At 41.2% G+C, this 14,462-nt stretch overlaps 1 protein-coding gene across 6 annotated transcripts in view; it reads left to right on the top strand.

The window, feature by feature from the left end:
• The window catches only part of ARHGEF28 (Rho guanine nucleotide exchange factor 28), a 355,169-nt gene extending 353,280 nt beyond the window's left edge, over nt 1-1,889 (top strand). For all 6 annotated transcript variants that reach the window (XM_040341440.1, XM_040341441.1, XM_040341443.1 and 3 more), the window contains one exon: nt 1,202-1,889. In XM_040341440.1, the coding sequence (XP_040197374.1) occupies nt 1,202-1,377 (176 nt within the window). In that variant the 3' untranslated portion in view covers nt 1,378-1,889. The remainder of the gene's footprint in view (nt 1-1,201) is intronic.
• The last annotated feature ends 12,573 nt before the right edge of the window (nt 1,890-14,462 follow it).

The raw sequence follows: 14,462 nt of genomic DNA, 5'->3' as shown, positions 1-14,462 counted from the left end.
AGGGGGGGGGGGGGGTAACCACAAAGGTGGAGGAGTTAATATTCACCTTGAGTGGATGTTGGCACTGTTTTGGATATATTTACACAAAGAAGTTGTTTCAGAGACTCGGCTCGCTTGGACAACAAATTTTTATGGTTGCCCACAGCTTATTAATCTTTTTTTTTTACATTAAAATACTGCCACTGTATACCGTTTTTCGCTGATCTGTATACCACGATTACATGATAAACTGAGTTTCTCCAGTGCTGAGAGTTCAGGTGGGGGGAGATTTCCCCTGCAGCCTGAATACATGCCCATGTGTGTGATGCCAATATCATTTAACCTGGCAGTCTCTGAGAACAAGTTGCCTGTGTGTTAGCTGGTCTTCTAAAGCTAGACATTGCAGGAGGGGGAGGATCTGTGCATACTGTATAAAATGGCCTTTGCACAATGCAGGGGATTAACCCCTTAAGTTCCACAGTGAGTATAACAAGCATGCTATTCTGCATATACAGACTGATTTTACTGTTGTGGGTTTAGTAACACTTTAAGAATATATTTTTTGCATCACAGATTTAATTGTCTTTTACATTGCACTTACATACCTCCCAACTTTTTGAGATGGGAATGAGGGATACCTATCAGCAAAAGTGAGCAGGCATAGGACACACCTCTTGCCACGCCCACTTAAAGGAGAATTGTACAAAAAACAAGATTGGTTAAACCCACAAATGTTTTTTTTACTACTACCATTCCTTTATATTGGCTTTTGGAATTTACAAATGCAGCAATTTAGAAATCAGATGAAAGGTTTAGCGCTGGAAAACACTTTTTGATAGATAAAAAGTGCATTTTATATACAATTATATAGATCAGACCAAAATGAGGGGGGGGGGGAGAGGGACAGAGGGACATTGCTCCAAATCAGGGACAGTCCCTCAAAATCAGGGCCAGTTGGGAGCTATGCACTTATGAGTGTGTTGTGTTTTTATTTTTGCTTAAGTTTTTTGCACATAGGTGAGACTATTTACAAAGTTATTTTTTTTTTACAGTTTATACAATTATTTTTATATTGCATATTGTATTATATGGAATGTTTACCTATTCATGTATGTGGCAAAAAAGATCTTATCATTTTATGGAATTGGATAGTAAGCACTGTGCACTAAAGAGTTTCCAGAGCCATTTAAGTCAATAATGTATCGTATAACTTGTGTTTCAGACCTGAACGCAGCCCACGTCATCTACTGTGGAACATTATTGGCTTCAGGGTCACAGAACCTAAACGCAGAAGCCCCACAATCACTGCATCCTTCAGATCCAATGAAAACACTCCACAATGACACTCCAAACAGTATAGAAAATGGGCGGATAGAAGAGAATATCATTTACCTCTGATCCGTATCGCATTCATTCCAGAATTTCTGCTCAGAACTTGCAAAATTGTGTCTGTCAAAACTGTGTAAATATTATCTCTCTATATAAATATAGGTTCATAGGATTTGCCATTGATTGGCCATATTCTAAACCATTGCACATGAATGCAAATATCAATTTTTGTGATATCTGCTGTCATTATGGTCAGTGACTGTAATCGGCCAGTGCTAGAGGATATCTGGTATATAATATTTCAAGAGGATTTTCATGGATTAAAGAAATGACTGAAGAAAAGACTCTATAGCACAAAAGAGATGCTCGCTCGATGGTCTTGTAGTAAGTATTGGTTGATCACATGACTTCTGCCACTGGAGAACTACTTATATATGTACCCTTTTATTAATAAAGGGTGTTTTTTTTTCTTGTGGAAACCAACTAAGTTATTGTTTTTATATGTATGCAGTTATCATTGATGGCTTTAGCACCTTTCAGAAAAGTGAATGCAATCCTATAAATACATAAATTCAAACATACCAAGTGTCTATTGCTATTTGGTTACATACAGCACAGGTGGAAAACTTATCAAGAGAGTCACATTGACAAAAAAGCTACAAATTTGGTTTACAGCTTGTTATATGTGATTACTTTGTGTATGCAATTGTATAACTTTTCTTTCATCTGAGACAACATGGTCTGAATGTTTAGAAAGTGTCTGACATTTGTGTTAAATTACTCATTAGTTTCCATCTTTAAAGGAAAAGTCCAGCTTGAGCTCATTTGGCTGTACTTCTAGGGATCACAGGTAGGGTTGTCCCGATACCACTTTTTTAGGACCGAGTACGAGTACCGATACTTTTTTTCAAGTACTCGCCGATACCGAATACCGATCCCAACCTCCGTCCGCTTTTGACTATATGTTTTTTTACGTGGCAGTACTACTTCATTTTCATAGATTACTAAGACTAATATACTGCAGAGAACACGCAATAAATAATAAATATGACTCATCCTCATTTGTTATACATGGTTTGGGACTCCCTTGATAAATTGCCCCTATTATGTGACAGAACTTCATAAGCTGATTCTTATTCTGTATAGAAAGCCTTGTAAACCCAGCTTCACATCACAAAAAAAAAAAAAAGATTTTATACTTGAAGTATTTTTTCATTGGACACAGGAAATTGTAACCTACATTTGGGGGTGCATTTACTAAAAATTGCTAAAATTGTATAGCTATTTATCCAGGGAAACTACTGGTACATTTGTTCTATGCGAACAGTTTGGAAAAATACCACATCATGCCTACTAAGTAAAGTGGACAGTCAAAAAAATAAAATGTAATTATTTCTTGTGGTCGTCAGCTCCACCTAGTCACCATAATGCTGTTTTTTCTTAACCAATCAATAGAAGGCAATGGAAGGAGAACATTTGATTTTGCCTTATTTGCACAGAACAAATGTATCGGCAGTTTTGCCCGATGAATAATATGCATAATGCATTTTTTTAGTTTTTTTTATAAACGCACCACTAAGTTTCATAAACACATTAGCGGTACTTGGTGAAAACCTGTGCTTTGCTTGTGCAGCACAAAGCAACAGATTCACTTTAATGCCCTCCCTATCTCTAGCAGCACATACTCACCTTTCCATCACCATTTTCAGCAATCTCCACATGTAGGACACCCAACGTTGGAAGTTACTTATTCTTCCAAAGCAAATACATTTTTGCACACTGGTACTGACTAGTATTCCAATGTTTCTCTTTTCCCTCAATTTCTCTCCAGCTAATGTGACCCCAGTGGTGAGGGAGAGGGGCATAGGAAGGTCAAACAAGGATGCTGAGGAGGCGACAGACATACTCCTTCTCAACTGATGACATCATTGGTTGTTAGGATGCCATTGTCTAGTCCTAATGGTGCATAAGGAAAACCCATGGTTTTGTGTAACTAAAAGGCTTGATCCACCTGCTGGCTTGTATACAATTTTAACCATTGTTTAGGCATTTTGCCAAGACACCCGCCCCTGAGGAAACCTCAAGGCACCCTGATTGAAAAAGGCCGTTCTAGTGAATATAGTGAAAATTCACTTTGCAAAGAATAGCCAATCACGTGTAGGGAAATTTTTTAAACAAATTTGCTTGTATGCGATTGGATGAGGAAATTCATTGACTACGTTTTTAGGGAAAATTCCTTTGAATAGTGAACAGCTTATTTGCCTTCGGTAAATCAATATCATCCGGCGTCTCAAGAAATGTATTTGACGCCTAGCAATCAATCAGACTTCCTCTTTCTTCTATTTCGCATATTAGTATAAGGTAAACTGTGATTGGTTAGTGTAGGAAAACAAAAATATTCTCTTTCCAGATTGATAAATGGGGCCGGTCTGTGAGTTGTCAGGGCTGCTGTTTAGTAATTGCAGTTATAGGCGGATAACGCCACTCTGTGTGACTGTTGAAGTAGATGTCGGGCAGACACGTGCTCAGTATCACGATGGAGATTAGTTTCCTATGAACACCTGGCTTTCATACAATCACAACCATTCAGCTTGTTGTCAGAAGCTCAGTGAACACTGTCCAGCCGTCACCTGTCAGCCATGGCTGCCGCAGTTCAGGAGTATTTCATGCAAACAGACAAAACAAAGTGCATACAGACCTGAATATGTGTCAGATAAATGGGCTGCAAAGCCTCTTTCATACCTTTATCTGCCTGGCACAGCATGAAGCCATTTATATTTAGACTTATTCTAGACTCTGGCTATAGTATCCGGCTGATGTATTCACAGAGATGAACCATGCCACATCGCCAATTCTTACAAAACTAACATTGTATTCAGGTTACATGGCTGGTTTGTGTGTTTCCTGAAGTGTGATGGGTTGATGTCGTCATTTTCTGGAAAGGCTCAGCTTTGACTTTCATATACACCGATATCAATTAAACAATTTCATCAGCATTAGATGAGAGTAATATATATTTATTGGGATAAAGAGACATCAAGGTTGACTTACTAAAGCTGAAGAGTGCAAAATCTGGTGCAGCTCTGCATAACTTAACCATTTAAGCCCGGACCAATATGCAGCTAAAGGAGCAGGCCCTTTTTTGCGATTTGGCACTGCGTTGCTTTAACTGACAATTGCGCGGTCGTGCAACGTGGCTCCCAAACAAAATTGACGTCCTTTTTTTCCCACAAATAGAGCTTTCTTTTGGTGGTATTTGATCACCTCTGCATTTTTTTGTGCTATAAACAAAAATAGAGCGACAATTTTTAAAAAAATGCAATATTTTTTACTATAATAAATATCCCCCAAAAATATATATGTAGCACTACCCCTGAAGGAGCTGCTGGATTGTTTTAGGCGGCATTAGGCATGTGCAATTTTTTAAGTTACGAATACGTTTTCCGTCATTTTTCGTTATTTTAGTTGATTCGTTAACATACGAATGAACGAATGGTTTAGCGCAATTAATAACGAATAACGATATTTTCAAAATAACGAATATGGAAAACAACGAAGATACGAAAGAAGAAAGAAACGAAAACATAGAAACAACGAAAATACCGAACCCAAAAAAAAAAAATAATTACGAAAAACAAAATGAACGAAAATGCAAACTTACTAATATTCGAAGACCGAAAAGAAAACGAAATGCCGAACAAAGACTAAAAAACGAAAATCAAAACTAACGAAAAATAAATTACGGATCTTCGGAAAACTGAAATGAAAACAACGAAAATACAAAATAATGTAAATTAGCTTTCGTTAGTACTGAAATATTTCTGACCAATAGCCACTGAGCGCTGTCCCTTTCCTCTGAAGAGGTTTGTTCCTTCCCCCAATGAGCTTCTTTCTCATTACCTCCTGGCTCATTGTGTCTTTTTCTGTGTTAGACTGCAGTGCATCTACTTTCTAGATTTGTATTTGTAATATCTGACATATTTTAGTTTTCTTCTACGTCAGACTTCATTCTAGACAGGGTGTGTGTGCTAACTAAGACAGTCAAGTCAATCACAGTAAAATCCGAATTACAAAATTACGACGAGTAGTGTGTCGAATAAACGTAAAATGTATTCTAACAGAATTACGAATGCAATAAAATCTACAAAAGTACGTTTTTACAATCAAAGGAAATTAGACATGAAAATACGAATGATCATAAAGCAACGAAAATATATTTCTTTACGAAAATACGAATGCGGCATGATGGAAAATATAATATAAATACGAATAACAAAACAACGAAAATTAAACTAACGTAAAAACGAAGGAACGAATAAAATCATTTTAAAAATACGAACGCGGCAGAATACAAAATATAACGAAAATACGAATCTCGATTCAACGAAAAATAAACTAACAGAAAAAAACAGAAAACGGAAAAAAGAGTGTTACGAAAATACTAAAGAGTACGAATACGATAACTAACGTCTTACGAAATTACGACTCGTTACGAATCACGATAAACGAACAGAAACGAAACAGAAATAAACGAAAATTTTTGCTGTGCACATGTCTAGGCGGCATGTTACCTCTATTTCTTCGCCCTCTAGGGTATCAGATGAGAGTTGATAAAAAGTTCAATGTCCACACTTTAGACTTCTTTTTCTCTGCTTTATTTACCAAACGTGGTAAAAGAATAAAAGTAGTAGTTGAAGAGGTGGAAGGGTAATAGGTAATAGGTTCAGGTGTATAACTTATGTTCGGAAACACTCCTGCTTCCAGAAACGCAGCTTTTGCCCCCACTCTAGCCAGAGCCGGTATTGCGCACCTGGATAAGCCTCTCTCACTAGCCTAGCAACCAGGGTGTCGCACGGAAACTTGGTAAAGTCTCTGCCACAGACCTTCCCAAAGATGGAGGTATATTCGGTCCAAAATCCTCTCAGCACAGGATTAAGAACCCGAATCTCTCCCAAAGAACTTCTGATAAAATTAGAACTGACAGGCGACCATCACTCTCACTCTCTTCCAGTAATAGTGCATCCTTCGATGAAGCTCAAGGCCTCTCCTGAGATACCAGCCTCTTGCTCGGTGCTCTCCAAGACAGGTTCTTCATCGAGTGGCTTCCTCCCTCAAGACGGACAGCACAGGACCACTCTACAAGCGTAGACCCAGTCTGACTACCAGGCCTACTCAGTAGATCATAACCCCGGACCAACGTGGTCCCGGAGTCAGGAACACGTGAACACGCACCCCCGGCCATGAGGGCCACACACAGGGGGTAGTGGGACGACAGACCCAGGATCGGCGACGACCCCGGACTAGTGACGTCTGTCCCTTAAGTACTCCTCCCCAGCATGCACAGCAGGACGATCAACTCCCTCTGATTAGCTGCCGAAGGGAAACACCTTGACCTGACTGCTGCCACCCTCAGCCTGGGATGATAACGACACCCCAGGCAACAATAGTGGTCACTCACAGTACAGCCATGGCTAGAACTGAGGCCCAAATTTAGTGAAAAATTATACAGTCTGAGCCAACTAACTCTCAGGTTGGGCTCTAGGAAGAGTAAAACAAATGTTTTTGTAGAGCTTTTGTAGTGTTTTTTTCAGCAGAAAAAAAAATGCCAAATGTTCCTAAACACTCCTAAAAAAAAATGAATATTTTTTACTTTTTGCTATAATATATATCCCCCAAAAATATATAAAAAAATATGTTTTCCTCAGTTTAGGCCGATACGTATTCGTCTACATATTTTTCGTAAAAAAAATCGCAATAAGTGTTTATTGATTGGTTTGCGCAAAAGTTATAGTGTTTACAAAATAGGGGATAGTTTTATGGTATTTTTTATTAATAACTTTTTTTTACTACTAATGGCAGGGATCAGTGATTTTTGTCATGACTGCGACATTATGGCGGACACATTGGACACTTTTGACACTATTTTGGGGCCATTGTCATTTTTACTGCGAAAAGTGCTATAAAAATGAATTGATTACTGTGAAAATGACTCTGGCAGTGAAGGGGTTAACCTGTAGGGGGCGCTGAAGGGGTTAAGTGTTTCCTAGGGAGTGTGTGCGCCCTTCTTCCGACAATTATCGCTGTGAAGGGGTCCTTAAGCGGTTAAAGAAGTTCCAAAGGCAGAAGTTTTTTTTCCATCTTAAAGTGGATGTAAACCCAATTTATGAAATGTGAGCTGGGCACATATATCAGCAGTGTTTTCCCATCTCTCTTCAAATGCCTATGTCCCGTGGCTTTCTCCTGCTCTGTTCTTCTGTTATCAGCATGATAACTTCTGACAAGTTCTCAGACACATGTGATAAAACCAGCCTTTAATTTGTGTCAGGGTGGGTGCTATAAAAAGATTAGCAGAAAGCTGCTCTACTCAAAGGACAGCTCTGAAAGTCTCTGCCTATCTAGAGGGGGGTGTGTGCCTTTCCTCCAATCAGCTGTCTTCCATTGTAATCCAACACTACACTGCTACTGCAGAATGAGGAAGTAAAAACACGATCTACACTTTCTAAACAGTATATAAAGCTGAAGACAGCAGATATACATGTAAAACTTATATCATCTGAGGCTGTTTACTTCACTCGGTATATGTGAGGGTTTACATTCAATTTAACCATTTGCCAACCAGCCGCCACAGTTATACTGCTGCAGGGCGGCTTTATTGAGTGAATCGTTGTATCGGTACGGTGCTTTATGTAATAGATACAGTGGCGCCGGAGCCGATGCGCGTGGCCGGCAGCCGCGATGTCGGCTGGCCACCCGCGATCACTCCACAGAGGCAGAATGGGGATCTGCCAATGTAAACAAAGCAAATCCCCATTCTGACAGGGGAGTACAGTGTGATTGTCTGTTCTTAGTGATTAGGAACAGCGATCTATCTGTTCTCCCAGTCAATCCACTCCCCCACAGTTAGAAAGCACCTCCCTAGTACACACTTAACACTTTGACGCCCCTGGTGTTAAACCCTTCCCTGCCAGTGTCATTTATACAGTAATCAGTGCATTTTTATAGCAAAAATATGTAGAAGAATACATATTGGCCTAAACCAGTGTTTCTCAATTCCAGTCCTCAGGCCCCACCAACAGGTCAGGTTTTCAGGATTTCCCTCAGATGAAAAGGCTGTGGTGATTACTAAGGCAGTGAAACTGATCAAATCACCTGTTCAAAATAATGGAAATCCTGAAAACCTGACCTGTTGGGGGGGCCTGAGGACTGGAATTGAGAAACACTGGCCTAAACTGATGAAGAAGTTTGTTTTTTTACATTTTTTTTGGAGATATTTATAATCGCAAAAAGTAAAAAAAATTGTTTATTTTTTCAAAAGTGTCTGTCTTTGTTGTTTATAGAGCAAAAAATAAAAACCACAGAGGTGATCAAATATCACCAAAATAAATCTCTATTTGTGGGGAAAAAAGGACATAAACTTTGTTTGGGTAACGTCGTACGACCGCGCAATTGTCAGTTAAAGCGACACAGTGCCGTATCACAAAAATTTACCTGGTCATTAAGGGGGTAAATTCTTCTGGGGCTGAAGTGGTTAATGCATTAACCCATTTTTGCTTAAGGTTAAATTTGTTTTAATTTGTGCAAACGAGTAGTAGGATATTAATAACTCTCTACTTTTCCAATATTCCAATATTGGAACAAGAGGCATTAATTGGTTAAGATAAAAAAAAAAAACTGTGTGCAGCAGCCCCCATAATACTTACCTGAGCCCCACCTCGATCCAGCAATGTTGCGCGAGAGACCCGGCTGTCCGGGATTCTCCTTCCTGATTGGCTGAAACACAGAAGAGGGGAACCATTGACTCCCGCTGCTGTCAATCAAAGTCAGTGAGCCAATGTAGAAAGAGAGGGGACAGGAAGGAGGGGCCAGGAGAGTCAAAGAGGGACTTATGAAGAGAAGGATCTGTACTGCTCTGTGCAAAACATGTGTATAACATGTTTTGTTATTTTTAAACAACAAAAAAACAAGACTTTAATATCACTTTAGTTTAATAAGCTGGCTACCTTGCACAGCTTCACCAGACTTTACATTCTCCAGTTTTAGCAAGTCAAACCCATTATGTGTTACCAGTGCCGATCCTGACCTCCCTGGGGCCCTAAGCAAAATGACATGTCACATTAAAAAGTTGAGAAGGGGGGGGCTGCCGAAAATGACATATCACATTAAGGTTGAGAAGCGAAGTGGGGGGGGGTGTTTTCCGCTGTCGGAAATGATATCTTACATTAGCTGGGGGTGCCGACTTTTTCCCTCTTCTCCCATGCAGCCAGCGAGGTTGAGAAGCGGGGTGAGGGGCCGAAAATGACTTCTCACCAGGTGGGGCCCTCCGCAGCTTTGCGGGGCCCTAAGCGGCTTGCATAGTTAGCCTATAGGTCGGATCGGCCCTGTGTGTTACATGTGAAAACGTTTTAATAAAAATGTTTCAGATACTAATTTTGACGTTAAAAGGTCAGTCCATCCAAAATAAAACATGACAGGCACAAAGCAAGGGACTAGTCACTAAAATTGCCTGTGATTTCCCTGCAGATGATTTTGTTTTCCCCATTGCTGACTTTCTACGCTTTGTGTTGCACTGTGTCTCAAAGGCAGGGCTTTGCTTCCTCATGCAAGATCCTCCTGCAAAAAGAACGGTGAGTAGCATAATAGTGACATCACCAAATCGCCTGAGAATGGCAATCAGAGGCAGCAATACCTTAGTTCTCCCACTTTAGATATACAGCTATGAGTCCATAAGCACAGATGTGCCTAGGCACACTCACGTACCAGGAAGTGCAGTGCTATTTTCCCGGAGGAATTCAAGACAAAAAAATGTTCAAGGTACAGTGGAACCTCGGATTGTAAGTAACGCAGATAGATAACGAGCGTTTCGCAATACGAGCACTGTATTTAAAAAAATTGTGACTCGGTTTGCGAGTGTTGTCTCGCAAAACGAGCATGATTCAGGCCAAAGCGGTGTGCAGTACCGCTTTTGGCCTGAGGTGGGGGGCGCTGGAGCCGAGCAGCACCGATCGCAGTTGAATGGCGCCGTTCGGAAATGCACGGAAAGGCCCGAGGACAGCACATCTGACCTCGGTAAATCTCAGGTAAGAAGTCTTTTTCTGAGGTTTGCCAAGGTCAGCCTAAGTATCCTCGGGCCTTTTCGGACGTTTCCGAGGTTCTCCGGCGCCCCCCGCCTCTGGTCGCATGCGGTATTGCATGCCATTGAAGTCAATGCGGAACTAATTAATTGTGCTCGTAATCTGAGATTCCACTGTATTTTTTAAGTGCAATTACCATTTTAAAATATTTTTCAGGTCGTGCAGAAGGTTGGGACAGGGAAGGACAACTGAGAGCTCTGAGGGTCTTTCTGTTGTGTTCAGTCCATTGGTGTTCGGTTCTAACTGAAATGTTACATTTAGGTGGATTGTAAAACGAGAATTTAGCCAGTGTGCTGACTATTAGGTCTGATTGACACCTATGCATTTTAGTGCTTTTTGTTTTTTTCAGATTTGCTCTACAGAACGTGTTCCATAGGAAACCAAGTTAAATGGACTGTAGTGCAAAAAGCATTAAAAATGCATAGGAATTAATCAAGCCTTAGAGCTTATCAACAGACAAACTGCTTAATATGCAGATGAAATACATAAAGGGAATTGTTTTACGTGCCAGTGGATTTGCATTCATCTCCATCCAGTCCAGAGATTTTACACAGCCCAACCAAACAATACAGCCAGGTGGGTGATACCAACTACAGTTAAATACAGCGGTGTCCTGTTTTCCCCAGCTTGCTGATTAAGCGATGAACGCGCAGTTGCAGACTGATGGGGTCACCCTTCTGTTTTCTCCTATCGACATGTTCCTTTGTCAGCACATTTTCATACAGCACAGCTGATTGGCTCTCCATTCTGCCCCCCTCTTCCAGTCTGAGAGCTGTTGTAGAGTAAATTACAAGATATTGATACAAATCTAAATTCAGGTACATGCTCTAGTAGCATATTGAAATAAATGGAATGTTTTTTTAATTGATACATAGCGGCATTCATTTTCCCAGAGTTCATCCCCCCGTTCTTGAGCTCTGTGACCTGATCGCGGGGGACACGGGCGGCGATCGGGTCCTGCGGGCTCAGCCACGGAGCTCGCGGCAGTGTCACGAGCGTGCCGCCTGCGGCAATTTAAAGGAGACGTACCTGTACGCCCTTTTGCCTGTCTGTGCCATTTTGCCAACGTATATCAGCGTGCGCTGGTCGGCAAGTGCTTAAAGGGATGCCCACCCCCCCAAACAAGTTCTGTGGACGCCTATGGCTATGGGTAGGGTGGCAAGGCATTTTCTTACAAAGAAGAGCTTCCAAGCCCAGCAAAATTTTGCAATATTAATGCATCCTATGCATTAAGGTGAAAAAAACTTCTGTCAGTCACAGGCCCCCACAGCCCCCCCCCCCCCCGTTTTACTTACCTGAGCCCTGGAATGTCCTACGGCGAGGACGTGACATCTCTTTGCCTGGGGTTATTGGCTCTTGATTGGACAGATTGATAGCAGCGCAGCCATTGGCTCCAGCTGCTGTCAATCAAATCCAATGATGCGGGGGGCGGGGCCGAGTCCTGCATTCGGCGCCTATGGTTGCCAAATGCTGGACACGGGAGCGTGCCCGCAAGGTAACACCCTGGGAAAGCGCTTCTCCTAGGGGGTTATCTGATGCAGGGAGGAGCCACAAGAGCCGCCGGGTGACCCCAGAATATGGCGTTCGTGGCCACTCTGTGCAAAACGAACTGCACAGTGGAGGAAAGTATGACATGTTTGTTATTTTTTATTTATTTTTTATTTATTCAAACCTTTAGTATCACTTTAACATTGGCACCTGCTGTAGGTCGCAACTCCAGTGCATTTTAAATGCGGTGAGGGAAAAATCACACGGAAAACACTGCACTGTGTTCTGGTGTCAACAGGCCCTGAATCTGAACAGTCTTGAAGTTTGTGAACTTTGTGAAGATCCCCACAAATTTACTTCCTTGAATTCTGTGACACGTATTTACTATGCCCTGTGAGTAGGCACCACTGTGTCACACATTTCACAGAGCCCGCCTCCTGAACTACAGAGGCGTTAAGAGGAGCAGCTTCAGAAGGCTGAGTCAGTACAGGAATCACTACTTGCAGAATGATAGAATAAAATGTATACTTTTTGTTTACAGTAGCACTATATTTTTTAAACCAACACTGAAAGTAGAGAAAACCAAGCTGCACATGCTCCGCTTGGTGTGTATTGCTAGAGTTGTTTTTTTTTTTTTGCTTGGGAGGGTGCATGCGTTCGGCACAGGGCCAATCAACACTGTCCAGACAGGGGGTCAGGGGTCCTGCAGCCTCATAGGACAATCAGGGGAGAATGGAAACCCCCCTACAAGCTTTAACCAGACAATGATAGAAGTCACAAGACTGCTCTAACTGCTGATGAGAAAGGGTATTTAGCAGTTTATATTTACTAAAATAATTGCATTTCTGTGTAATGTAGGAGACCAGATATAGTGAATGCAGGGTCCTGGGTTTAGTAACACTTTAAATAATAAAAACCGTTAATTTTTCGTTCTAAATACATTAAACTAAAATATATAAAAACAGTATATATTCCCTTTAAATTGCTATTTAAAAATATTCTCTTCACAGTATGTGAGGTCTGCAGTATTTGTACCAGAGACGGGTGATCGGCTCTGCAGGAAACAGGTGTCTCCCAATGTAGGGTCTGTGATTGCAGAAAAAGTGAAGAGTAGACACAAGCTGGTGGTCTGTGAGAGGCAATCCGGTCAAGATTGCAGATTCCATCTATCATGTTGTCATATATAACGGCTGGTTGAATAAAATATATACCTTTATGGGGCAATGAAAGTCCAGAGACGGAGCTAAATGTAATTGCATATAAGTGCTTTTCCACTAAATATGACCCTTTGTATGTCCTTGTTTTTCCCGTGTCAGTTATAAAAGAAATAAATGGAAAGGACTATGTGAAAGGCTGGCAGAATCTTGGAGTAGGATTAGTTCTCAGCAGTGTTCCTGCGAATACCTACTCTGCTGCCTTTTTACTCCAGCTTAATAAAGGAAACTCGCCGCGCACACTTACATTAGCGGGTTGCAGAGATTCATACAGAAGTGCTAATATGCACTTATTCAGCGCTACAATGAACAAGAAAGACCACAAATGGATTAAATAAAGGCTTGTAAATATGCCAGCAGTCAGCTTTTACACAAAGGTGCCCTGCCTACATGAATTCAACTATTTCTTGTAATTTCTTGATTTAACTATTTCAGAGCATTCTGCACTGGAAATCAGCCTGCAGTTCAGCCAATACAGATGAGCTGCAGGTCTCTAGTGCAAATGGCATTTAACGTGCAAAACGTATTCCCTTGTATATTTTGTGAGCTGAAAGGAAACTCGCTGAGAATTACTAATCTTAAAAATTGTAATTGCTTGGTGTAGTGCTGATCCAATGGCTTCAATGCTTTGCATCACAGGCCCAGAAAATGTACACAACTCAGGAATTCTCTCTTCCGTTTGACTTATTCCAGGCATGCACACAGGATGTGCTGGGTGTGCCTGGGCAGTGCAGACTCCCCCTGAAGCTCAGGCACCCCTTAGTACCAATCACTTACGGTTTCCATTCATAACTGAAGCATAGTAAACTGTGTTTGCTATGCTTCAGTTTGTGAATGAACAGGAAGTCACTCAGTACAGAGCACTTCTCATCTATTCACTGTCCAATGCAGCTGAGGCTGAAGAGAAAAGGGACTAAAGAATTTTTGGACCCCTGACATTTCACCAAAGTCCCAATGGTGTACCTAAAAAAAAACATTGTGAAAGCATTATAAAATAATAACATTGTAAAAAAATAACAAAAAAATTAAATTGTAGAAAAATATAAAAAAAAGATTAATAATACAAATTAAAAACTACTTACACAGTCCACTGCCATACTGCCACCAATCTCTGCCTCACTGATACTATCCTCTGCCTCACTGAAACTGTCCACTGCCCTACTGATGCCGTCCACTGCCCTACTGATGCCGTCCACTGCCCTACTGACACCATCCACTGCTCTACTGACACTGTCGACTGCTCTACTGACACCGTCCACTGTCCTACTGACACCGTCCACTGCCCTACTGACACCGTCCACTGCCATACTGACACCGTCCA

This window comes from Rana temporaria, chromosome 1, assembly GCF_905171775.1.
Source record: "Rana temporaria chromosome 1, aRanTem1.1, whole genome shotgun sequence".
NCBI lineage: Eukaryota > Metazoa > Chordata > Amphibia > Anura > Ranidae > Rana > Rana temporaria.
The sequence above is the reverse complement of the archived record's forward strand: the minus strand, read 5'-3'. Positions and strand labels throughout refer to the sequence as shown.